This window comes from Zea mays, chromosome 9, assembly GCF_902167145.1.
Source record: "Zea mays cultivar B73 chromosome 9, Zm-B73-REFERENCE-NAM-5.0, whole genome shotgun sequence".
Taxonomy (NCBI): Eukaryota; Viridiplantae; Streptophyta; class Magnoliopsida; order Poales; family Poaceae; genus Zea; species Zea mays.
The window spans coordinates 56,913,198-56,940,788 of NC_050104.1; the positions used below are offsets into that span (position 1 = coordinate 56,913,198).

Sequence of the window (27,591 nt, forward strand, 5' to 3'; positions counted from 1 at the left end):
GGGGAAGACGACGGCGCTTCGCGAATTGGGCTCGGGCGAGGGGAGGAGGGTAGTGGTCGAGGCTGGTGCGAGGAAGAAGGGGCTCGGGGCGAGCTTTTTATAGGCGCGCGGGGGCGAGGGGAGCGGTGGAGCTCCCTGACTCCGGCGAGCTTCCCGGTGCCGCCATTAATGGCGCACAGCGCCGCCGAGGGGACGCTACGGCGGGGCGGTACTGGCGAGGACGCTGGTCAAGGGGAGGAGGACGGAGCGGTGCCAAACTTTCCTGTGCGGCGAGGAGACGGCGGTGAAGAGACGGCGGTGAAGGGACGGCGGTGAAGGGACGGCGGGGCGTCGTATGCGGGGAGGACGACGAAGCGGCTGACCGGTGGGGCCGGTCTGCCAGTGGGAGCGAGCGCGTGAGAGAGGGCGGCTGGCAGGTGGGGCTGGCTCGTCAGTGAGAGGGCGGCGGAGTGCGGAGCGGGCTGGCGCGCGCGCGGAGGCAGGCCGGGAGTGGGCCGAGAGAGGAGGAGCGCGGGCGCGGGAGGGGGGGGAGTCGCGGGTTTGGGCCGAGAGTCGGCCCAGCAGGGGGAGGAGAAGGCTTTTCTCTTTTTCTTTTTACTTTCTAATTCCTATTTCCCATTTTGTATCTTTTTCTTTGGAACAAATTATTTTGTAGATACTCTAAGTGTTTAGAAAATAGAATCTAAGTGAGGTGCTTTTGTGATCAAACAAAATGTATGCATATGATGAAGGAAAATTTAGGGGAGGATTTTAGAATTAGAGGATGAAGGGAGGGGTAAAAGGTGGATTAGGGTTTCAAACCTAGATTAGGATTTTTGGGATGCTACACATGATATTATCAGATCTTTCAAATTCATGTTCATCATCCGAACTTTCCTGTAAAGCAACCGCAATAAAATCTAGTTTGGTCATCCTCCAGTAAATAGAAAAGTTCTTGCATGATTATCACCTCCAATTTGGTCATCCTCATTTTTATCATAGACAGCCTCAATCTGATTCCCAATTTGGTCAATTTCTGCCAAATTGGCATCATTGCCTTGCTCAAGCTCATTGGAACCCTCTGCAGCTAAAGCGTCTAGAGAACTTGCTTGTTTATCCTCTCCTGATTTCGCACACATACTCCCACTCGTAGTTTGCTTGGTAACATTAGCAACTGCTTCCGGATCGCTCTTCTCTACCTCTTCTTCTAAGCTCCCATTGGGAGGGAACTCCTTGGAGCCTTCTAAGCCAGTCCCCTCTTCTTCTAGTCCAGGGTAGCGATTTAGCAAAGTGGGTGACTGGAGAGGACCACACTCTAAAAGGGACAAGGAAAAAATGGGATCAGGGTCTAAACACACGACCTAATCGTAGAGATAACGATCGACATTCTCTTGCAAGCTACCTTAATCCAGAACAGATCAGATCAAACATGTGTTTCATCGTCAGGACAACCTGGATTTCCTTCACCGATTGGTACATGACAACTGCAGTGTCTTGATAAGAATGGAACAATAGAGCGAAAGGGAGGCTAGGAAGAGAAATGTTACCCCGAGGTTGTTCATCTTCTAGATCTTGTGAACGTCGTAGCCCACCTCCTGCAAATGACAGATAACCGATTAGGAATCGAAGAGACAACCCTTTGAGGAGAGGGAATGGTAGATCTAGGATCTAGTGGCCGAGTAAGAAGGGGAGGGAAGGCGCACCCGCTCGCCAGTGAAGGTGCTAGCTATGATGAAGGTGTCGTAGACAGCAGCGATGCGGCACATCACCACATGGTAGAGCTGCTGGATCCCATCGTTGGGGAAGCCAGAAGTGAAGTTGTTGCGAGAGAGATTGAGGTGGACGCAGCTGGAGAGGTTGGCGAGGCGGGCCGTCACGAGCCTGTAGAAGCGGTTCTGGGAGAGGTCGAGGTGGCGCAGCGAGGAGACGGTTCTGGGAGAGGTCGAGGTGGCGCAGCGAGGAGAGGAAGCCGATGTCGGGGGGTGTCGCGGCGAGGCGGCAATCGTGCTGGCAGGCATCTCAAGACGAGGGTGGGGCTAGCACTGAGGATCGGTGCGGTGGCGTGGATGGACGGCCATCACGCGCGATGATGAGGTGTGCGGAGGCGAGGTCTCCAGCGACCTAGGGCGTCGCTCGCGGGGATGAGGGGCGCGACAGTGGTGGGAGCGGGGGTGCTAGGGCGGGGGCATGGCCTCACCCCTGTGCAGGCGGGGGCGCGACTAGGGCATGGTGGTTCCATGCGTTTGCGGGCGAGGGCAGGCGGGGGCACGGGATGTGGACGCCCTCATTGCACTCTTAATAGAGTAGTAATAGATTAATACCACAAGTAGGACCCATTTGGGACCCACAAGTGAGGCATGCCAAGCCGAGTTTGGCATTTGTTTGGTTTATTGCCATAGCCCATAGCTTATAGACATTCCAACAAAGCCACAGGGTCTAACCAAACAAATATATTATTCACAAAATGTGCATAAGCAAAGTACTCGAGCAATTACAACCAAGTGAAATCATTTGAGAGGATACAAACAAATGAAATCATTAGTCCCTTGACACCCCTTGTCTACAATACTTACAACAAACCGGATACAGCTGGAGCAACTAGATAAGTTATTCTGAATTTCTAAACTCATTCCTTGTGGAGGTGACGGTCCATGATTTCAGATAAAGTTTCTAAGAACATGTTTTCACTGGACCATGGGAGAACAGCATCCTCTGCTTCCTGAATGATGACCTCAATCTCAGAGTCCCTATTCACAGTTTCCCTGCATAGTATGCGCCCTATGTCATAGGGCGTGAAGCCACGAGATGCACCTTTCTTCAAAAGCATTGTGCTGATGCGCAGGACACGAGCACACCGTGGAGGCAGCTCCCACCCATGGATCTTGAGAAGCTTGATGTCTTCTTCAGCATCGAGTGATTTGATGTATTCAATGGTTTCATCATTGAATGGCTCACGGGCTTGGGGCCAGTAGAGCCACTCAAATGTACAATCTTCAAACTGCACAGCATATGGCGACGTAAGTTTCTAATCAGCCATATGAAACAAATAAGGTGCAAGCAGATGAACCAAATACGTATTGTAACAGAGAAATAACCACCTTCTCTGGCAAGCAGTAACCATGATCAATTGGAATCAGCTTGTAGTTGCCACCTTCTCTCTCCTTGCACACTAGAATATTCCCAGCATGACGATCAGCATTAGCTAACCTAATATCTAGTACTGCTATTTTATGAACCTCCTTGACAGGAAAAGGTCGAGGACCCATATCTTCAGTGCTTCCATTGTTGTCCATGAACATCTGCAGTGAACCAATCTTGAAGTTCTTCCCCCTATGCGAGGTTCGGACCAATGTGGTGGGAGGCACACCAGAAAACCCAAAACTGTGACCAGATTTACTATCACTAACTGGATGGTCGAGAATATAAGCTGCAACCTCCCTGAATGCACCTCCCCCTACAATTGTTCCCCTCTTCATCCCCTCGCCATCAGTGGACAAAGGAAGACCCCTTGGGTTGTTTTTGGCCATGGGTTCCTCATCAATAGGCTTAAACACAGCAATATTCTTCTGACCTGTTGCATCTCGCATGAAATATACACCTCCTGAACCTTCAGCTGACATCACAGGCAGGTGCCCTTTCTCCAGTCCAACTGTGGTTAAATTTATCATCTTAATCAATTCAGGTGACAGCTTCACATTTTGGCTAACTATTGGTTCAACAGGAGCAGGCCTAACCTCAACTGATTTTGTGGAGTTCATTGAGCGAGGTTCATTTTGCAGGTTGCCTTTCTCCTGTGGATTGAGAACTGTAACCAAAGTATCTCTATCAACTTGCTGTGTCAGTACTTTTGCTGGTTTGAGGATGAACAAATGAATTACAGCATCATCCCTCTTGCTAATATCAGCTATCAGCTGGTGGTCCTCAAGCTCCTCGCCATCATATTCAAGCTTGTGATCCTGAAGATTACCAATATCCTCATCACCCTCTGCTGCAAGCTTGTTCTTAAGAAACTTAACATTGCGGCTCTGATCCACCTGAAACTGAAACTTCTTTCCAGTTGCAGTCTCAATATTGATCACACGGAGATCAGACAGTCGAATAACAAGATGAAGAACATTTCCCTCAGCCAGCCCATAATCCTTGACTGGGCAGTTATTTCTTGCCAGTTCATGCCCATCCAGCACAAGCCGCTGCTTCGTCGCCACAAAGCCCTTGAACCGCTGGATGCGCAGCTTCACGGAGGCAATGGACTCAGATTCCAGCACGCTCATGGGCATGGGTGACATACCAGGCACAGCAAGGAAAATAAGAATGGAATCCTGCAGCTGTGACCCAGACGAGCAGTGTGGCGACCGGCTGCCGTTGAAGCAGATAGGCAGGAAAGCAGGGTCTTTTGGGACTGGCCCCAAGACGATCACACCAGCTGACGACATATTCACACGGTGGCTACTAAGGAGACCGGGGCTTCCTTAACAGCTGCTACCACTAATATTTACACTAAATTTAAAAGTTAGACTCCGTGGGTTACAAGGCGGGCGCCATGGAGACGGAAATCCAAGGGCGCCTTCCTTCCCGATCCAGGACGGAGGAAACCCTCAGATAGAGCCGCACAGAACAGCAACCGAGATTATAATCACATCCAGTGTTCAAATAAAATCGAATCTGCACAAAAATGGAGAGCTTTCAGTTACCTTGATATTCAATTAACTTGATACAAAACAAAACAGATGACAGGCGAAACGGATGAGAAGGTGCATACTAGGATAAGGGGAAAAGTGGTGCAGAACCGTCACTTCGCCCTGCTGATGGTTGAATCCCCAATGGCGTAACGGATCCTGCGGCGGAGCGATGAGTCAGGAATTCACTCAAATCCCCAGCAAATCGTAACCAAGTCTGTGAAATTGCTCACCAAAGACAACAAAGCAGCAATCCTTGCCCCTTTTCCTCGATTGGGTGGAGCACACAACAAGGCCGGTTCCTTCAACCCTCAGCGCGGATCGAGCTGCAGCCCCATGGATTCCTTCCCTCCCAGCACAAACCTGCAGTACCACATCTCAGATCCGATCATCCTAATCGATTCAAACTCTGCAGAAAAACTAAATTCAACAGAAGTTACAGCGAAAATGGCAGGATTGACTCGTGCGATCAAGGGAGCGGAGGACGAAAAGTAACTCACCACGCCCGAATTAGAGAAATGGTATGTAGTCTTCCCAGCCAGAAAGTCCCAACGTCCCTTCGGATTCGGTCTTTCTCCGCAGTTCAAGCAGAGAAGAGAACAAGAGCGGTCTTGCTCCGCGGTTCAAGCAGAGAAGAGGGCAAGTTTATGGTTGGTTTGCAGTGCACTGCAAGGAAGAAGAGAGCGAGAAACGGCAAGAGGAGAGAGAAAGGAGAAATGTTGCTGGGGGCTGGGGCTGCTGTTTTTTGTATTCCTGGGCTGCGCCATCACTTAACGGACGGCCGTGACGGTGTCGTGCCGGGCGCGTCGCAACTTCGGGGAAAGGGTGCGAAGTGTGACACGCTCGGGTTCAAACTTCGAAGCAATCTCGCTGTCAAGATTATACCGCTAAGCTGGACTTGAAATGCATGTCAGTGTGCCACCTGCGCTAAAAATAGTATAATTAACTATATCAATTTGGAGAGCTTCAAAATAGCTTGATGTAGGGTCGAGTAACCGGCACTAAGAATATTAGAATTGGCTAGATCAATCTGGAGAGGTTCTACTGTGTTACGTTTAATTATGATAACGTCTAAATCGCTTGATGTAGGGTCGAATCATTTTTTATGTCATTTACTGGAATTTACCTTTACCTAGGTCTTATGTCTATAGTGATTATCGCTTATTGGAGGAGTCTTGTCAGGTCTTATGTCTATAGTGATTAGCGCTTATTGGAGGAGTCTTGTCAGGAACACGATATACCCCACACACCCGAGATGTATTCATAGGATTGTGTGATTGCTATATATGGATTGATATTCCCATTACCCCCTCCCCACCCTCTCCCCGCAAATCTCATTCCCACGTGCATCTCACGTCTAGCTAAAATTAAATTAAAAAAACACAAATGTGGCTCCAGTGGGATTCGAACCCACGATCTCTCAAGCAAATGTGTTTGTAACTACCACTACACCACATGTGTGTTTATGTCAATATCTGTTACAGTAAAAATATCTACTACATCTCTCCCAAAGCCCACCTGCTACCTTTGCACAATGTGTAGTGGTAGATAATTATCAACGAGATTCCTGAATTATATTTTTGGATGGAGGGAGTAGTATTTAAAGAAGAGCCTTGCATGCAATTTCTTTTGTTTGAATAATATTTTCAACTTAAATTCTTTTTTATATGTGTGACATTTATTCTCCGTAATATTTTTTCCATGGATCTGACTTATGAGTCATTTTCATAAACCAACGCCAAAGATGAATTCATGTTTCTTACTTGGAAACCCCGAACAAACACCACTTGCAGGAGGCGCTCGCGTTGGCGTCGCGATGCGGTCCAGAGCGGCTGCACCGCGCTGTCCATCTTCAAATAGGGGGACCTCATGGCCGTCGCCAACGCCGGCGACTCTCGGGTTGTTCTGGGCACCGCATCCGACAACGGCGCCGTCACACCGTCCAGCTCATCATCCACCTGAAGCTCAACCTCCCACGTAAGTCATTACTGACCGACCATGAATTCTTGTGCGCTGGGACGACGGATGTTGCTGACGTTGTGTGAGTGTCCTCGAACAGGATTTATGTAGAGGAGTGGCACATCCGGTGGTGCAACGGCTAGGTGTACTACCTCACTGATGAGCCCGGGGTACACTTCGTTTGGTAGCCCAGCCAAGAGTCATCGGTACTCGCTATGTCGTGCGCGTTCGACGACTACTATATCAAGGACTATGGCATCATCTTGGCACCAGAGGTGACGCAGAGGAGGACCGACAACAATGACCACTCGTCATCGTCGCGGTAGCTTTTGTGCCGCCCTACCTTTAATTCTCTTCGCAAATACATACACTTGCTTTTTTGTTTAAGCAAGTGTGTATGGTGGTGTGTACCTGATGACTGACAATGTACGAGGGAATTTCTACCGGCAGGTGTGACACGTGCTCTTCAATGATGAGACCATGCAAATCGTGGCATATATCGAAGTCTGCATGATACTGATGGTTGCAATATAGTAGTGAACCAACTAAATTAAAATAACAAAATTTATGTATGGCTAGGATTACAGATGGATTATAAAATATTTTTTATAACAATATAAGACACATTTTGTATATAAGTTATTATGTTATTATATGTTTCCGTTGCAACGCACGGGTACCCACCTAGTAAGTGAGAAAAGAGAAGATAAAATAAGGTAGTAAACGTGTTTTCGACGATTGGAAGTGGGTAACCTTAATTGACCTTGATTCTCTCATATATAAAGAATGATGGTTTTATCTCAATAGAAAACAAGTCTGAAAGGTCTATGTAAGTTTGCCACTATAAAAGTAGATTCAAAGCTGATTTCGAAACAAATTGACTTGAAGTCAACAAAAAAAGTCAATTTAGCCGAGTTGGGCTCAAGCACTATGGCTAGGTTGAAAACAAGAGCAATTGACTTAGCCAAGTTGGAGACGAGGGGTCAGCTTAGCCGATTGGGGGAGTTGGCTCAAACGACTATGTGAGGGTATGCGACATATTCTTCTCTTTTCAGTTTTTTCATCATTTGTCATGTCAAATATGTTTCAATACTTTTTAAATGCTAGAGACTTGATAATATGTTCCAATTTTCATGCTAGTATATACTCCCTTCGTCCCAATTTATAATTTGTTAACTTTTTACCAAGTTTAATCGGCTTGTTGTTGGATACTTGATTTCAATCTCCTGAAGGTGTTGAAAATCAAGGCAACACAAGTTTAGTATGTGGGCCTCCGTCCTGTACTTAACACTTCTTCGAAGTATTAATGTGAAGGACGATGGTCTTCAAAAGGAGATGTAAATGAAACAATGTAGAATGAAACAACATTGCACAATAGAGTGTGAAACTCATCTTCTTTCCCTTAGCATTTTTATTCTATCTTCCTTTGTATTAAATGGGTTTCCATGCATACCTTCGGCTCCTTAACACAAGGTGGCACGAAGGTTCTTCAAAGACTAAGCAACTCGAAGTTGTGACTCTCAAAAAGGTACTAGGGCATTGTTCATCTATTTATAAGGAAGATGAACCAGCTTTGTACAGAATTACAATCATGCCCCTCAGGGTCTTACACACATTGCTTACAAATGACATTAGGGCAATAACGTATTTTCTTCATCCTTGGTTGCACGAGTTAGGGCCTTCGCCGCTTTCTCCTTTGGCTTATATTCAAAGTTCCTTTGTTGCTGCCAAAGCTATCGACTTTGGCTAACACCTTTTCCACTTGTGTGTATGGGCGAAGCTTCTTTGCACACTGCCCCAGCTGAAGGTTTGCTTCGTACACCAGTAGAAATGTTCATGAAATACACTTGATTGTGCCAAAGCAAAAGGTTAAACGAGGATCTTCGGCATAGAAGACCCCAACAGTAGCCCCTTGCGGGGTGAGTTCGTTTCTTCGTAACAAGCTTAGACCGCAAAAATATAATTTGGAGGCCTTGTGCCAAAGATCCGAAAAACACCTTCTCGAAGCTCGTTATGAAGAAAATTGATTGAATTTAATGAAAACGGGTGGTTTGTGAAAGGGAAATGGGCTTAAACATTTGCTATAATCGATTTTAGTGTTTGACGTCCATCACAAACCACGTGGACTAACTAGTTTGCCTAGTTGTCATTTATCTCAGGTGCATAAAGTTCAACATAAACCAACAAAGAAAATGAAGTGGAGAACTCTACAAAGTATGGAGCAAAAACAAGTATTGGTGTAGCCAGTGGCGCACTGGACACTGTACGGTGTGCACCGGACATTGTCCGGTGCCCAGGCCGAGGCACCTAGCGAATTGGCGCTCTCGGGTTTTCCCAGAGCCACTCCACTAAAATTTACCGGACTGTCCTGTGTGCCACCGGACTGTCCGATGTGCCAACGGAGCAACGGTCAACTTCGTCCAACGGTCGACTGCGCTGACGAAGGAACAGTGGACAGAGCAGAAGTCAGAAGTCAGAGCTACAAAGTCGGAATGCACCGGACTGTCCAGTGCCACAAGAAGACAGAAGACTTCAACGGTCAACAGCTCCAAACCCCAACAGTCGGCTGACGTGGCACTCACCGGACAGTGAATAGTACCGTGTATGGTGCACCACCGGACTGTCCGGTGTGCCCATCGATAGCAAGGGATGGAATAGTGGTTGGGGCTATAAATACCCCTCAACCACCTCCATTCAAGCTATCCAAGCCTCCTACACTCCTCATTCAATACAAGAGCAAAATCATACACTCCAAGACACAATCAAAAGATCAAATCCTCTCCAAGCTTCAAAATCAACTCAAGTGCTTAGTGACTTGAGAGAGGGTGTTTTGTGTTTCTTTTGTTGCTTGGATTGCTTTCTTCTTCTCACTCTAATTCTTCTAAGTGCTTTGTAAAGCTAGCAAGAGACACCTAATTGTGTGGTGATCCTTGCGGGATCTTAGTGACCCGTGTGACTAAGAAGAAGCTCGACCGGTCTAAGTGACCGATTGAGAGAGAGAAAGGGTTGGAATAGACTCGACCTTTGTGGTCTCCTCAACGGGGAGTAGGTTCCTTGGAACCGAACCTCGGGAAACAAATCACCGTGTTCATTTGTGTTAATCTTCACTCGATTTGTTTCTCCCCTCTCCTCGAAAGTTCCCTTGCTCATATTGTTTTGAGTTTTCTCCCGAAGTTATCCGCATTGATTGAGCAACTCATAGCAAGAGGAACTATCTTCTGCATTCCGAATTGAAGATTATTTATTTCTAACCCTAACCCCGGGTGTATTGCATGTTTAAATATTATAGTTTTCAGGTTTTGCCTATTCACCCCCCCTCTAGACGACTTTCAATTGGTATCGGAGCCCGATGCTTCATTAGAGTCTAACAACTCGAAGTGATGTCGGGAGAACACGCCAAGAGGGAGATGGTCACCGGCGAAAAGCCCGAAGCCTCGGGAAAGAAGAACGATGAAAGGACTCCATCGAAGGAGACCAGCGACAAGCACAAGGAGGAATCCACCGGTTCCATCAAGTCACATAGGTAGGGTGACAAGAAGAAAAAGAAAATGAAGAAGGTGGTCTACTACGAGACCGACTCTTCATCACCTTCCACCTCCGGCGCAGAGTCTACATCTTCAAAGCGCCAAGAGCGTAAGAAGTATAGTAAGATGCCTTGTAACACCTGGTTTTAAGGGACAAAGCCGGGTGCATCTCATACATGCGCCAAAGAAGACAACATATATAATAACAGAGTGTATAGAGATAAATGTCACAATATAATCAGAGTACTTTATTACATAGCGGAAGTCTTACAAAATAAGAGATAAATATCGTAGGATCTAAGATCTATCCTTGGCGCCAAAAAGCTGACTCGGAGACGCCACCTAGATCAAATCGAAAGCCTCAGAGTTAGGCGACTCCTCTTTGATCACCTGTTCTTCTCCTGTGGGGGGGGGGGTGAGACAGTAAGAGTGAGCTCACATACGTTCATAGCTCAACAAGTCGTGAGGAATAATGTGGCATGAACTCACCAAAGGTGGGAGTTCATGAAGTGTAAGGCTGATCAATGAAATAAAGGCTGAGGCTGAGCATTGCTTTTATAAGTTGGTCAAAATTTTATTAGCAATTACTAAGTGTAAGTAAATACCAAACCTTAATAATAATAAAGAAAAGTAATAATAAAATAATCCCAGATGCGATACAAATGTCAAATTAAATTTAAGTTCCTTAAATTAATCATGTGAGGGTCCGAGCTGCTCATGACCGTGAGCACGGCTAGTATACCAGTTTTACACTCTGCAGAGGTTGCGCATCTTTACCCACAAGTTATGTTACCCATCTGCCAAGAGATGGCCAATCCCATACACCTCTACCGAGGAGGCGAGGCAGGGTAACACTACGAGGCCTTTACAAAGTTCCACTAGCTTCAGAAATCCCGCTACAGTTTATAGGAAGCTCCAGTGCAGGAATCCCTCGCCTGACCGCCATCGCAGCAAAATCAACCCAAGGACCTCCCTACACTGACCACTCCCCTACTGCCCTTGCCCCTTTCAGGTAAGGAAGTCATCCACTAGCTTTCATATTTAATCAGCCAAGGGCGTCCCATTATACCCTTGTGGTAGCACTGTTTTCCCGGGTGGTCGCTCCATGTTCCCATTAACATAATGATCTTAACATGAACAATAATAATAAACAGATAATAAAAGTAATCATGAGTAATAAATATCTCTATACCCAAAACCACATAAAGCAATAGCATGTACTACCCAAAAATTTAGTAGTAAAATCAGTGGTGAAACAAGGTATAAAGATAGTCAAATCTAGGGTAACCTATTGGGTCCCATCAAAATTAACCTATGCAGATCATTATAATTAATAAGAACATGGCTGGGAAAAGTAAGTGATCAAGGGCACAACTTGCCTTCAATGAGCTCCTGCTCAGCTACTTCTACTTGTTGAATCTCAGAATCCACAGTGGCTTGCTCGTCTACTCGCATCAACACAATACATACATAGTATAGCAAAAATTAACATCACATCAAACATGTAATAAAATACACAATAAAAATCTACACATTAAAATAAGACCCTAAGAACAGGAATTATTAATTTTGGAGTTATAGGTTTTAAGATATAAATTTCTGAAGGTTTTATGTATTTAATACATGATTAAACGATAGATAAATTTTAATGTGACTTTCATGCCAAAACAGAGGTATTATGTGATAAACAATAATATTATAGAATTATAGAAATTAGAATGGACTCATTTGGACATCATATGAATTTTCTAAGGATTAAATAAGATTCTGGATTTGTTTTTATATAAGAAATTCATTTTATAAATCATTTTCTCTGATTTTCTACTCCCCTGGACCGCGCACAAGACTACCGAGAAAAATAGGGGTTACTACAGAAAAAGACCTTAAGACTCAAAACTTCAGGCGCGGGACTGCGGGTTAATTTATATCTTTCGCGGGGGCTCATTCGCAAAGCAACAACCGCGAAGGGGTATCGGCAGGCCAGAGTCGTTCAGATTATAATCCACGACCTGGATTTTATAGCAAGCTACACGTTACGCATGCGCTCGGATCACGATCCTGTGATCCACAGAGTGCCACGTTCACACCATATCCCAATCGTTCCCCTACGGATCTACGGTCACGATCAGTTCACACGATTGATGACTCTATGAGTTGATCTGGTCCGCTCATCCCAAAAGGGTAACCTAGGATCTAATCAGGACCGTCCCTAAAACAATCAACGGCCCATGTTTGTTCTTCCCTACCCACGCGGCCGGTAGGCGACAGAACTCGCCATCACGGCGGAGCTCTCCGGCGAGCTCCCCAATCTCGGTACAAACGCGGCCCTACGCATCGCGGAATGGGTGCTATCCCAAATCAAGGGTTTGGAGGAGACAGGGGAGAGATTATTACCGTGATTTGTGAAGCAGTTCACCACGCCCACGGAGATGCGTGACCCCGCGGCGGCCTTGGAGCTGCGGCGAGCGATTCACTGGACACCGAATGCCACCGCGGCCAAGCACATGCCCGGTCACAATCCACTCGCCCTGGAGATTCTCCCAGACCCCACCATGGACACCGAAGGCGGAGATGCCGGACCATGGTTGCGGCGTTACCTCGCTCCCCCGGTGGCGGTGGCGAGTCCATAGACACGGAGCACTTGGAGGACTGGTTCAAAGGAGGGTACTGGGGTCCGGTCTGCGGGGAGCCGTGAGGGAGGAGATGGCTGGAGGGAGTAGCGGAGTCACCAGACCAAGGCACCATGGAAGAGCCGCTCGGCGAGCAGGGAGCTGCTGCCCCGGGGAAAGGGCTCGCGCGAGAAGACAACAGAGGGAGGAACGAGTCACGGGGGCGTCCATTTATCCCCCGGGGTCGGTTGGGGTCTAGCGCAAGAATCGCGTTGAGCTGCGGATTGCTCGGTCCTCCAGTGGTGCGGCTGATTCAGTTGAGAAGAGCGGACGGAGCGGGGAACAACGAGTGGGCCCAATGTGTCACTGACTTGATCCCCCAAGCTATCCTCCCCGCATGCGACTGATTAGGCGGCCCCACGCGTCATACACGAGTGCACGTGATTCTCTTAGTTTGGGCTGTGCAGAGGTTTGGGCCAACAGAAGAGAATTTGGCCCAAGACGAGGTTGCATGCCATTTCCTTTTTATTTTCTATTTTCTTTCTATTTTCTTTTCCAAGTCCAAATTTAGTGTTTTAAACCAAATCTTCATCTCTTTATTGTCTTCTCCTGTTATTCCTATTTGAAATTACAAAATTATAATTCTCAATTCATTTCTATATATATATATTTATTAGTGTCACTATTATTATTATTCAATGCACAAACAAAAGAAGTCCAGCATGATGCACGAGTTCATATGTTTGTATTTAGTATTTATTTGCAAGAAAACATGTCTTATGAATAAATCACCTAACCCAAAGGGTTCCTTTATTATTCTCAATGACATGAGCCATGGGAACTCTATACTAGGGTTTACAAATCCTACCCCCCTTAACAAGAATCTCGTCCTCGAGATATAGGAAGGACTAGAGAATAGATGGGCCAAATCTATGTGAAGCTCTTCTTCTCTCTCCCAAGTAGCTTCATCTTCTCCATGATGACTCCATTTCACTTTGCACATCTTTATAACCTTATTTCTTATAACTCGAGTCAATGTATCAAGAATATTGATGGGATACTCCGTGTAAGTCAAATCACCCTGAACATTGAGCTCTTCCATTGGTAATTGTTCCTCAGGGACATAGAGACACTTCTTTAGTTGAGACACATGGAACACATTATGCACATCAGATAGATTAACAGGTAACTCGAGTTGATAGGCCATCGCTCCAACTCGCCTAAAAACTCTGAATTGTCCAATAAAGCGAGGGGACCATTTGCCCTTGACTTTAAATCTCCTCATTCCACAGTGGTGAAAACTTGAGGTACATATGATCACCTTCCTCAAACTCCAGTGGTCTTCTTCTATTATCAGCGTAGCTCTTTTGCCTGGCCTGAGCTACCCTTAAATTCTCCCGAATTATACGGACTTGTTCTCCTGCCTCTTGAATAAGTTCAGGTCCAAAGAACTGTCTTCCTCTAGTCTGATCCAATATAGAGGAGTCATGCACTTTCTGCCATACAAAGCCTCAAACGGTGACATCTTCAAACTGGCCTGGTAGCTATTATTATATGAGAACTCAGCATAAGGTAGACTCTTGTCCCAACTACTACCATGCTGAAGGGCACAAGCTCTCACATGTCCTCCAATACTTGATTAGTCCTTTCAATTTGTCCATTAGTCTGACGATGGTAGGCCGAACTAAAATTCAACTTTGTATCCACATTCTCATGAAAACTTTTCCAAAATCTGAAGGTAAACTGTGATCCTCTATCCAAAACGATCTTCTTTGGTACTCCATGTAAACACACAATCCCAGCCATATATACTCTGCCAATTGAGATCCCTTCTAAGTAGTCTTGATTGGAATGAAATGAGCCACTTTGGTCAGTCTATCCACAATAACCCATATAGAATCATAACCTTTCAAGGTGCGAGGCAATCCAGTAATGAAATCATACCAATCTCTTCTCACTTCCACTCGGGTATCTTTAGTGGGTGTAATAGTCCAGCTAGTCTTTGGTGTTCGGCCTTAACTCTTTGACACACATCGCACATAGCCACATGTGCAACCACATCTCTCTTCAGTCCACACAACCAGTACTTCTACTTCAAATCCTGATACATCTTGGTACTCCTAGGATGAATAGAATAATCCAAGTCATGTGCCTCCTTTAAAATAGTCTCACGAAGGCTATCAATCTCAGGAATACATATCATGTCCTTGAACCACATGGTGCCTTGCTCATCTTCCGTGAATTCTGGACCTCGACCTTCAGTAACTAGATCCTTAATCTTTTATATTTTAGCATCACTAATCTGACCTTTACGAATTTCTTGCTCCAAGGTAGGTTCTAATTCAATAGTAACTCCTTTCGTGTGTGTAACAATCCCCAGGTTGAGCCTCTCAAAATCTTTTGCCAATTCATCGGGTAGCTGAACAACAATAGCGGAATGAACGTGCTCCTTCCGACTCAAGGCATCTGCAACCAAATTTGCCTTGCCTGGGTGATAGTGAATCTCTAAATCATAATCCTTAATAAGCTCCAACCAACGGCGTTGCCTAAGGTTGAGATCCTTCTGAGTGAATATGTACTTAAAACTCTTATGATCCGTGTATACTTGGCACTTAGTCCCCATGACGTAGTGTCTCCAAATCTTAAGTGCATGCACAACGGCTGCCAGCTCTAAGTCATGAGTGGGGTAATTCAATTCATGTTCCCGCAACTGACGAGACGCATAGGCGATCACATGTCCTTCTTGCATGAGCACACATCCTAATCCTTGGCCACATGCATCACAATAAATATTAAATCCCTTCAATAAATCTCCGATAATACCCTGCAAGTCCCAAGAAACTCCGGACCTCAGTAACTGTAGTGGGTATGCTCCACGCCACTATCTCCTTGACTTTAGCATGATCCACTAATATCCCTCCATTAGAAATGATATGTCCGAGGAATGGCACCTCACCAATCCAAAACTCGCTTTTGCTATACTTGACATAAAGTTGATTGTCTCGTAGTTTCTGTAGCACCAATCTCAGATGTTCCTCATGATCACTATCGCTCTTGGAATAAATAAAAATGTCGTCGATGAAAACCACGACGAATCTGTCCAAATCATGAACACCTTATTCTTCAGATCCATAAAATAGGCTGGTGCATTAGTTAGTCCAAATGACATAACAGTGAACTCATATAAACCATATCGGGTCGAAAAATCCGTCTTAGGAATATCCGATGGCCTAATCTTCATTTGATAGTAACCCGATCGGAGATCAAACTTCGAGAATACCCTTGCACCTCTCATCTAATCAAATAAATCTTCAATGTGGGGTAACGAGCACTTGTTCTTCGCGGTAACATCATTAAGGAACCTATAATCCACGCACATCCCTTGCGATCCTCCTTCCTTCTGTATAAATAGAACCGGCGCTCCACAAGGTGAAGAATTCGAATGAATGTACACAGCCTCTTGTAATTCCGTTAATTGCTTCTTAAGTTCCTTTAGTTCTTCTATGGACATCCTGTATAGCCGTTTAGAAATAGGAGCAGTCTCAGGTAAGAGATCAATGACAAACTCAACTTCTCTATCTGGTGGCTTCCTTGGTAACTCTTTTGGAAAGACAACCGAAAAATCTCTAACCACACGGATGTTGCCACCAACAAATTTCTCATCTACTAAGAATGTCGCTAGTCTGATGGTGGTAGTTGCTGCAATTCCAACTTCAAATCTTTCTCCTTTGGAACTGGTGAGTTCAATGGTTCCTTTAGCACAGTGTATAAACTACCTTTGCCTTTCTTAACCATGATATACCAAGGATCACGTCTATAGTGCTCTCTTCTAACACTATAGGGGTATCCCATATGAGTTAGAAACATAGGGTACGAAAGAAAGGAAGAATTGTAGACAAGGCGAGTAATTACGAGAAATTGTTACTGCGGGGGATTTATTAGTTAGTAGATTAGTGTGTCACCTACTAAAGCTAATACATTACCTTATGGTGGTACATGCTAAGATGCCCAACTATAATGTTTCAATCAATCAAAGAAGCAAATCAAGCATTTATCATCAACACAATCAACCAACATTTTTAAATATAGAAAATAGTTTTGGTTTGGTCTTAGGCCTCCTATCTCTTAAAATGTCATAGGGGTAGGGATTCCAAGGTGTGCAATCCGTCTTGTCTTAGAATAGAAAAGGTAAGAATGATCAGCGTAGAACAGTAGAAGGTGAGACAGGATCAAGATAAGTATAGAGAGAATGAGAGTAAGGTAAGTATAGAGAGAATCAGAGTAAGGTAAGTAGGTAAGGGTTTTGTCCATTTCTATCTAGGTTTCGTCCTACAGTCAACATTTTCTCTGATACCACTTCTGTAACACCCGGTTTTAAGGGACAAAGCCGGGTGCATCTCATACATGCGCCAAAGAAGACAACATATATAATAACAGCGTGTATAGAGATAAATGTCACAATATAATCAGAGTACTTTATTACATAGCGGAAGTCTTACAAAATAAGAGATAAATATCGCAGGATCTAAGATCTATCCTTGGCACCAAAAAGCTGACTGGGAGACGCCACCTAGATCAAATCGAAAGCCTCAGAGTTAGGCGACTCCTCTTTGATCACCTGTTCTTCTCCTGTGGGGGGGTGTGAGACAGCAAGAGTGAGCTCACATACGTTCATAGCTCAACAAGTCGTGAGGAATAATGTGGCATGAACTCACCAAAGGTGGGAGTTCATGAAGTGTAAGGCTGATCAATGAAATAAAGGCTGAGGCTGAGCATTGCTTTTATAAGTTGGTCAAAATTTTATTAGCAATTACTAAGTGTAAGTAAATACCAAACCTTAATAATAATAAATAAAAGTAATAATAAAATAATCCTAGATGCGATGCAAATGTCAAATTAAATTTAAGTTCCATAAATTAATCATGTGAGGGTCCGAGCTGCTCATGACCGTGAGCGCGGCTAGTATACCAGTTTTACACTCTGCAGAAGTTTTACACTCTGCAGAGGTTGCGCATCTTTACCCACAAGTCATGTTACCCATCTGCCAAGAGATGGCCAATCCCATACACCTCTACCGAGGAGGCGAGGCAGGGTAACACTACGAGGCCTTTACAAAGTTCCACTAGCTTCAGAAATCCCACTACAGTTTATAGGAAGCTCCAGTGCAGGAATCCCTCGCCTGACCGCCATCGCAGCAAAATCAACCCAAGGACCTCCCTACACTGACCACTCCCCTACTGCCCTTGCCCCTTTCAGGTAAGGAAGTCATCCACTAGCTTTCCTAGTTAATCAGCCAAGGGCGTCCCATTATACCCTTGTGGTAGCACTGTTTTCCCGGGTGGTCGCTCCATGTTCCCATTAACATAATAATCTTAACATGAACAATAATAATAAACAGATAATAAAAGTAATCATGAGTAATAAATATCTCTATACCCAAAACCATATAAAGCAATAGCATGTACTACCCAAAAATTTAGTAGTAAAATCAGTGGTGAAACAAGGTATAAAGATAGTCAAATCTAGGGTAACCTATTGGGTCCCATCAAAATTAACCTATGCAGATCATTATAATTAATAAGAACATGGCTGGGAAAAGTAAGTGATCAAGGGCACAACTTGCCTTCAATGAGCTCCTGCTCAGCTACTTCTACTTGTTGAATCTCAGAATCCACAGTGGCTTGCTCGTCTACTCGCATCAACACAATACATACATAGTATAGCGAAAATTAACATCACATCAAACATGTAATAAAATACACAATAAAAATCTACACATTAAAATAAGACCCTAAGAACAGGAATTATTAATTTTGGAGTTATAGGTTTTAAGATATAAATTTCTGAAGGTTTTATGTATTTAATACATGATTAAACGATAGATAAATTTTAATGTGACTTTCATGCCAAAACAGAGGTATTATGTGATAAACAATAATATTATAGAATTATAGAAATTAGAATGGACTCATTTGGACATCATATGAATTTTCTAAGGATTAAATAAGATTCTGGAATTGTTTTTATATAAGAAATTCATTTTATAAATCATTTTCTCTGATTTTCTACTCCCCTGGACCGCGCACAAGATTACCGAGAAAAACAGGGGTTACTACAGAAAAAGACCTTAAGACTCAAAACTTCAGGCGCGGGACTGCGGGTTAATTTATATCTTTCACGGGGGCTCATTCGCAAAGCAACAACGGCGAAGGGGTATCGGCAGGCCAGAGCCGTTCAGATTACAATCAACGGCCTGGATTTTATAGCAAGCTACACGTTACGCATGCGCTCGGATCACGATCCTGTGATCCACAGAGCGCCACGTTCACACCATATCCCAATCGTTCCCCTACGGATCTACGGTCACGATCAGTTCACGCGATTGATGACTCTATGAGTTGATCTGGTCCACTCATCCTAAAAGGGTAACCTAGGATCTAATCAGGACCGTCCCTAAAACAATCAACGACCCATGTTTGTTCTTCCCTACCCACGCGGCCGGTAGGCGACAGAACTCGCCATCACGGCGGAGCTCGCCGGCGAGCTCCCCAATCTCGGTACAAACGCGGCCCTACGCATCGTGGAATGGGTGCTATCCCAAATCAAGGGTTTGGAGGAGACAGGGGAGAGATTATTACCGTGATTTGTGAAGCAGTTCACCACGCCCACGGAGTTGCGTGACCCCGCGGCGGCCTTGGAGCTGCGGCGAGCGATTCACTGGACACCGAATGCCACCGCGGCCAAGCACATGCCCGGTCACAATCCACTCGCCCTGGAGATTCTCCCAGACCCGAACATGGACACCGAATGGAGGCGGAGATGCCGGACCATGGTTGCGGCGTTACCTCGCTCCCCCGGTGGCGGTGGCGAGTCCATAGACACGGAGCACTTGGAGGACTGGTTCAAAGGAGGGTACTGGGGTCCGGTCTGCGAGGAACCGTGAGGGAGGAGATGGCTGGAGGGAGTAGCGGAGTCGCCAGACCAAGGCGCCATGGAAGAGCCGCTCGGCGAGCAGGGAGCTGCTGCCCCGAGGAAAGGGCTCGCGCGAGAAGACAACAGAGGGAGGAACGAGTCACGGGGGCGTCCATTTATCCCTCGGGGTCGGTTGGGGTCTAGCGCAAGAATCACGTTGAGCTGCGGATTGCTCGGTCCTCCAGTGGTGCGGCTGATTCAGTTGAGAAGAGCGGACGGAGCGGGGAACAACGAGTGGGCCCAATGTGTCACTGACTTGATCCCCCAAGCTATCCTCCCCGCATGCGGCTGATTAGGCGGCCCCACGCGTCATACACGAGTGCACGTGATTCTCTTAGTTTGGGCTGTGCAGAGGTTTGGGCCAACAGAAGAGAATTTGGCCCAAGACGAGGCTGCATGCCATTTCCTTTTTATTTTCTATTTTCTTTTCCAAGTCCAAATTTAGTGTTTTAAACCAAATCTTCATCTCTTTATTGTCTTCTCCTGTTATTCCTATTTGAAATTACAAAATTATAATTCTCAATTCATTTCTATATATATATATATATATTTATTAGTGTCACTATTATTATTATTCAATGCACAAACAAAAGAAGTCCAGCATGATGCACGAGTTCATATGTTTGTATTTAGTATTTATTTGCAAGAAAACATGTCTTATGAATAAATCACCTAACCCAAAGGGTTCCTTTATTATTCTCAATGACATGAGCCATGGGAACTCTATACTAGGGTTTACATGCCTCTTCACTATCCTCGCATTCCTAAACGCGCCCCTCTACTTTCTGTACCCTAGGCAAACCTGAGAGCACCTAGAGGGGGGTGAATAGGTGATCCTGTAAAAACTTAAACTTATAGCCACAAAACTTGGTTAAGTGTTAGCACAATGGAATTAAGTGGCTAAGGACCGAGCTCTTGTGAAACACAGTGGTCACAAAGAAAACAAGCAAAAGAGACACGATGATTTATCCCGTGGTTTGGCCAATTATAACACTTGCCTACTCCACGTTGTGGCTTTCCAATGGACGAGGGTTGCACTCAACCCCTTTCAAGTGATCCAATGATCCACTTGAATACCATGGTTGTTTTCTTTCTTATACTCTTTCCCGTTTGCGAGGAATCTCCACAACTTGGAGTCTCTCACCCTTACAACAAAGATTAAAGTGAAAGCACTAGAGTAAGGGAGGGAAGCAACACACACAAATCCGCAGCAATATGCACACACACAGCCAAGACTTGAGCTTGAATGAATCGCAACAAGTTCACCACTAGAACGGAGCTCAAATCACTAAGAAAATCAATCAAGTGCGCGGAGACGGAGTGTGGAAGGTTTAGAATGCTCAAAGTATGCTTGGTTATCTCCTCCATGCGCCTAGGGGTCCCTTTTATAGCCCCAAGGCAGCTAGGAGCCGTTGGAGGCATTCTTGGAAGGCAATTCTTGCCTTCTGTCGGGTGGCGCATCGGACAGTCCGGTGCACCACCGGACATCCACTGTTCATTGTCTGGTGCAGATCTCCTTCCTAAAATGGCTCAGCCGACCGTTGCAGAATTGCGGCAGTTGGCGCACCGGACAGTCCGGTGCACCCGGGCCACGCGTCGCCCGCGGATTTGGCGGTCGACCGTTGGTCTGGCGGCCGTTGGCTCACCGGACAGTCCGGTGCACCACCGGACAGTCCAGTGAATTATAGCAGTACGCCGCCGACGAATTCCTGAGAGTGGCTAGTTCGCCAGAGCCAGCCTAGCGCACCAGACACTGTTCGGTGTACCACCGGACACTGTCCGGTGCACCCAGACTGAGCAGTTGTTGGCTGTACACAGCCAACTCTTTTTCAATCCTTTTCTTTTCCTGATTCTAGCACTTAGACAAATATATTAGTACACAAAAACCAATGTACTAAGTCTAGAACCATACCTTCTTGTCGATTTGCACTTCATCCATCATTTGGCATATAATTACTCACTCAATATGTGTTGGGCACTTAATCACCAAAATATACTAGAAATGGCCCAAGGGCACATTTCCCTTTCGATCTCCCCCTTTTTGGTGATTTATGCCAACACATCAAAAAGCAACAAATGGAAGTGCAGCATCAATGCAATTGAGAACAAAAATAGTCTTTGACAAGATTTGACATATTTGGATCGTTCTTTGCCACCACTTGGTTTATTTTTGCAAATCAAATTCATTTTCCTATCTCTAAGTTAAACACACATGTTTAGACACAAAGAGAGATAATCCAAGAGTAAGAATGATTAAGAGCCAAAAACTCCCCCTTTTTCCCATAATCAAACATTCTCCCCACAAGAGACCAAATTTTGATAGTAAGAGTTATTTTGACAAATCAGAAGTTCTACTCTACTCTTTTTCAAAAATTTCACAAGTGGTAGCTGATCCATTTGCTTTGGCCTTATTTTCTCCCCCTTTGGCATCAAGCACCAAAACGGGATCAATCTTGGCCCTTTAACCCCATTGCCTCACCAAAATTGTCAACTAAGAGCAAAAAGGCAATATGAGTATGGAGATGAACTTGGAGTAAATTACCCTCTCATCGGAGTGCAGTGGAAGTCTTGCATGGTCCAAGTTCACTTTTCCCTTTTAATCCACCTTTGAGACTAAATTAAGTAAACTCAAGCATACGGTTAGTCTAAAAGGGTCAAGTTGTAGCACATCTCCCCCTAAATATGTGCATCACTCACATATGGACTTTTGAGGTCCGGGGATTGCTTGCACAACTTGAGCACCATAAATAAACAACAAATGCATAAAGGAACCTGATCAAGGACATAACACACATGTATGCTATAGATCAATCCAAGTTATGCGAATCTAAGACATTTAGCTCACTACGCAGCCTGCAAAAGGTCTTCTCATCTAAAGGCTTGGTAAAGATATCGGCTAGCTGGTTCTCGGTGCTAACATAAAACACTTCGATATCTCCCTTTTGCTGGTGGTCTCTCAAAAAGTGATGCCGGATGTCTATGTGCTTAGTGCGGCTGTGTTCAACAGGATTATCCGCCATGCGGCATGCACTCTCATTGTCACATAGGAGTGGCACTTTGCTCAGATTGTAGCCAAAGTCACGGAGGGTTTGCCTCATCCAAAGTAGTTGCGCGCAACACTGTCCTGCGGCAACGTACTCGGTCTCAATAGTGGATAGGGCAACAGAGGTTTGTTTCTTAGAACTCCAAGACACCAGGGACCTTCCTAGGAATTGGCACGTCCCTGATGTACTCTTCCTATCAACCTTGCATCCAGCATAATCGGAGTCTGAGTGTCACACCCGGTTTTAGAAGGCAAACCGAATGTGAACCATGTACGTGCCAGGATCAGCAATTCACGTACACAGCAGTTACATAACATGGACATCATCACACAGTGCTCAAATAGTATTAAAAAAGGGGAAATAGTAGTCGATTACATCATATGTCTGAGACATCCACATAGTCTTTACAATAGATCAAAGTGCGGAAAAGAAACGTAGATAAACGCGGCCTTCACAGGCAGCCGACTGGGGGTTTGCCGCTAACCCACGCCTAGAACTCGTCGTAGTCTTGGAACTCCTGGAAGTCTCCTTCCACGGCTTCATCTTCTCCTGAGCAGTGGTTACAATGCTGACAACCTGGGGAAGGGGGGGTTTGGTGTGTAGAGCAAGGGTGAGTACACATCAACATACTCAGCAAGTATCCTGTTTGGCTGTAGTGGACTAGCTTTATGTGGGGGGGGGGGGGGGTAAGTCAAGCAGTTGCTTTTAGTTGGTCAGATTATTATTACTAGTAGAAAGCCAGGTTTTAGCATTAACCCAAGTTCTTAACCCAAAGTACCCTTTCCAAACGGAAAGAATACCACTTACCATTACCATAATCATAACCAAAACCATCATCCTCATCACCACCTGCAAACCAACCATCTCTGATCAAAGTATCTCTAATCACTGGAGCTCCCTTGGCCTCTCATAACCGTGAGCACGGCTGATATATCAGTTTTCAAACACTCTGCAGAGGTTGTGCACTTTACCCACAAGCCGTGATTCCCTTTCTGCCCGGAGATCATGACTCTCCATTGATCACTACCAAGGTGACCCAGCAGGGCATCACTACGTAGCCTTTATAAAGATTCCCCGGGGCTGTAGCCACCCGTTAGGTTTCCTAAATGCACCGCATTCCTCCCTAAGGGGGCGAACCCAAGCTTGGCTAAGCGAGCCGCATACACCGAGCCCCATTGACGGCACGACGGCTAAGCGAACTACACCCCGGATCCTCTAATTATTCAGCTAAGGGCACCCCATTCCACCCTCATGGTTGCACTGTTTTCCCGGGCAGTCATCCAACGAACAGGTCCTTACGGAGAGGCACTCGAGAAACCGCTCGAGCCCCCTTGAAGACCACAAATATAACACCCTAATAAAAGAGGGGAAAACAGCGTATCATTGATAATTCTCATCATGTTCATTGATTAGAGTTGAGCAATAGCATAAGATTAAGCAATAATAATCCAACCCAGATAGGTAAACAAGGACATGGATAACAAAAGCTAGTCAATCCTTAGGTATAAATGTGTAATGCGGGAGGTGAATTAAAGTATGTATAGGACAGAGATAGGTCAAGGGACACTTGCCTCCACCAACCGACTGCTGCTCAGGGGCTTCTCCTGCGAGTTCTTCGGGCTCTTCAACCGGATCGTTCTCTATGTGAGTGCAAACATACATACATCCACACATTTAATACAAAAGAATAGTACACCATACATTAGAATGCGGTAAATAAACAGACGTTCCACGCGGGCTCGCAATTAAGGTTAAGAGTGAAAGAGAAAAAAGACAGTCGAGAAACGATCACGTCACATGATTATAAATTAAATTACTCGCTCAATGGAAGGGAATTAATTTGGATGCTACGTTTTAACATAAAGTAAAATCAGGTTCCACATTTAATTATTGTAAACAATTGAAGGTGAATGAAAGGGAATGGTCGCACGTTGAGACGTACGACACGACATTTAGATTGAATTAAGAAGTAAACGACTCGCCGCGCGATAGAGCGCACAACGAGACACTTGCATTAATTATAAAGAGACGTTAAGCATCACGCGACGAAGCGCACGACGACATAGGTCAACAGAGCTGAGTTTAAAGTGGAACGTCGCGCGACTGGACACGCGATGTCACACATTAAACAACTTGAAATTAAAAAGGATCGTCGCGCGACGAAGCGCGCGACGCAGCACGCTAAATAACGGAGTTTGAAATTAACTACAACCAAAAATAATCACCGCGCGCGTGGGCTTGGGCACGAGGGAACGCGTTAGGGGGTAAACGGGGCTACGCGAGTTGCGCCGAGGCCAGGACGCCGCGCGCAGGGGGCCGAGCCGCCGCGCCGGGGCAGAGGACCACGCCGAGGCCGAACCGCGTCGGGGCCGCGCCGGGGCCGCGCCGGGGCCGAGCCGCCGCGAGGGAGGGAGCAGGGGCGGGGCGGGCCACGTCGGAGCCGGGGCGAGCGCCACCGCGCAGGGGCAGGGGCGAGCCGCCGCGCCGTCGGGCAGGGGAGGTGCGGGGCCGCGTCGCGCGGACAGGGGAGGGGAGGGGCGGGGACGGGCCGCCGCGCCGGGGAGGGCCGGGACGGGGCGCGCTGCCACGCGGGGAAGGGGAGGGGCAGGGCCACCGCGCCGCGCCAAGGAGGGGCCGGGACGGGCGCCGCCGCGCAGGGGCGGGCAGGGGCGAGCCGCCGCGCCGGGCAGAGGAGGGGCGGGGCCGCGCCACGCCGGGGAGGGGCCGGGACGGGGCGCCGCCGCGCAGGGGCGGGCAGGGGCGAGCCGCGCTGCCGCGGTGGAGCAGGGGCGCGCGCAGGGGAAGAAGAAGGGAGGGGGAGGGAGAGAGTAGGGATGGCAGCGGGTCGGGTTGTGTTCGGGTATGATAATACCTGACCCGATATCATACCCGACCCTTATACAAATACCCATACCCACCAAGTCAATCGGGTAAAAAAATGGACCCGAACCCGTACCCCACTGGGTATCCGTCGGGTTTCGGGTATCCGGTGGATATGCTACTGTAAAATATAAATCTGCATGTAAATTGATGAGCAACATAGTTTATGACAGTTGGGAGTTAATGAACAACACCACAACATGTGAAATTGATAAGCAACATCACCAATCTGACGGCGGACGGCGCAGGCGCGCAGGCTCGCAGCTCGGGCCTCGGTGACGGGCGGACGACGCAGGAGCCGAGGAGAGCAGGCGCAGCTCGGGCGGTCGGGCCTCGGGGACGCCGCAGGGGCACAGGCCGTGCAGCCGCAGCTCGACCGCTCAAGGGCAGGAGCGCCGCAGCGTCGCAGCGGGCTAGACTGGTGGCGGCTGGGTGGGGCTGGCCAGCTGGGAGTTGCGGCTGAGGCCTGGGGCACTGGGCGTAGGGGCAGGGGCGTAGGGCGCTGGGCGCAGGGGTAGGGCAGGGCGATGGCGGCTGACAGGACACGGGTGGCGGCCTGGCGGGGTGAGCGGCCGAGAAGGGAAGGGAATTTAGGTTAGGGAGTTAGGGTTAGCCCTTAGCCGGTTCAGTGATTTGGGCTTCTTTTCTTTACTTCATGGGCCAAAAACTGAAAAACACAACATGTAAAATTATGAATTAATATTTCGGGTATCTAGTGGATATCCATGGGTAAAATATACTATTCGTACCCTACCCGACGTATTTCGGGTACCTGACCCGATAGGATCCACGGGTGAGATTTCAAACCCATATCCATGTCCACCGGGTACGAAACCCGTGGGTATCCATACCCACGGGTCCAATTGCCATCCCTAAGAGAGAGAGAAGGGAAGGGGAGGGGAAAAACTCACCTCCGGGGATCCAAATCCCGGTGATCTCGACTCCAAACCCTAGGGCACCACGGGGAGGGAGAGAGAGAGGTGGAAGAAGGAGAGGGAGGTTACTGCGCGGGAAATCCAAATGAGAGAGGGAGAGGAGGAGGGGGCGCATGGGGGTGGGCAGGGGCGCCAGGGCCGGACCGGGCTGGACCGGACTGGGCTGGGCTGGGCTGGGTCTGGCCACATTGCGGATCAAAACCCACGACACGCACGACCATCAAACGGAATTAAATCGCGAACCAAAATCCGAAACGGAACGAGACGAACACGCGACATCAGACAAAGAAACGTGCTTCGGCATGATGCAACACCCATGACACTTAGGTTTTGGTTTATACATGACACGGACACCTGTCACTATACTGGTTTCAAATTGGGAAGAAGGAGCGAAACAGGAAGAGAAAAGAGAGTAACGCCCGAATTTGGTGAGAGAAAAGAAGAAGAAAAAATTCTACCCCAAATTTAGGGCGTTACAAACCTATCCCCCTTAAAAGAATCTTGCCCTCGAGATTCAAGGTTGGCTAGCAAAGAGCTCAGGGTACTTAGCCATCAGATCATCCTCACGCTCCTAGGTTGCTTCTTCCTCAGAGTGGTGATTCCATCTGACTTTGCACATTCTGATGGTCTTCCTTCGGGTGACTCTGTCTGCAGTCTCAAGGATTTGTGTTGGTTTCTCTGTGTAGGTCAAGTCCTCCTGGACCTCAAGACCTTCAACTGGCAACTGCTCTTCTGGCACACGCAGACACTTCTTCAACTGAGACACGTGAAAGACATTATGCACTGTGGACAAATTCTCTAGCAGGCTGAGCTGATAGGCCACTTCTCCATGCCTTGCGAGAATCTAATACGGACCAATGTAGCGGGGTGCTAGCTTGCCTTTCACTCCGAACCTTCTGACTCCTCTGATCGGTGACACTTTCAGATAGACAAAATCTCCAACTTTGAAACTCAGATCTCTTCTTCTTGTGTCTACATAGCTTCGCTGCCTTGATTGCGCTATCTTCAGATTC

At 46.7% G+C, this 27,591-nt stretch overlaps 1 protein-coding gene across 3 annotated transcripts; it reads right to left on the minus strand.

Annotated features, from left to right (window-relative positions):
- Positions 1 to 2,410: 2,410 nt before the first annotated feature.
- Positions 2,411 to 5,460, minus strand: LOC100280670 (phosphatidylinositol 3- and 4-kinase family protein). Of its 3 annotated transcripts, none has more exons than NM_001153589.3 (5): positions 5,156 to 5,460; positions 4,889 to 5,018; positions 4,739 to 4,814; positions 3,078 to 4,641; positions 2,411 to 2,977 (listed from the first exon to the last, which is right to left on the minus strand). In NM_001153589.3, the coding sequence occupies exons 4-5, from the start codon at positions 4,410 to 4,412 to the stop codon at positions 2,606 to 2,608; spliced, it is 1,707 nt and encodes a 568-aa protein (NP_001147061.1). In that variant the 5' UTR covers positions 4,413 to 4,641; positions 4,739 to 4,814; positions 4,889 to 5,018; positions 5,156 to 5,460; the 3' UTR covers positions 2,411 to 2,605. The 3 variants fall into 3 exon arrangements, with proteins under 3 accessions (NP_001147061.1, NP_001395043.1, XP_020399228.1); NM_001408114.1 differs by having other exon boundaries at positions 4,889 to 5,064; XM_020543639.2 differs by having other exon boundaries at positions 2,415 to 2,977; positions 4,889 to 5,075; positions 5,156 to 5,400.
- Between the last annotated feature and the right edge of the window lie 22,131 nt (positions 5,461 to 27,591).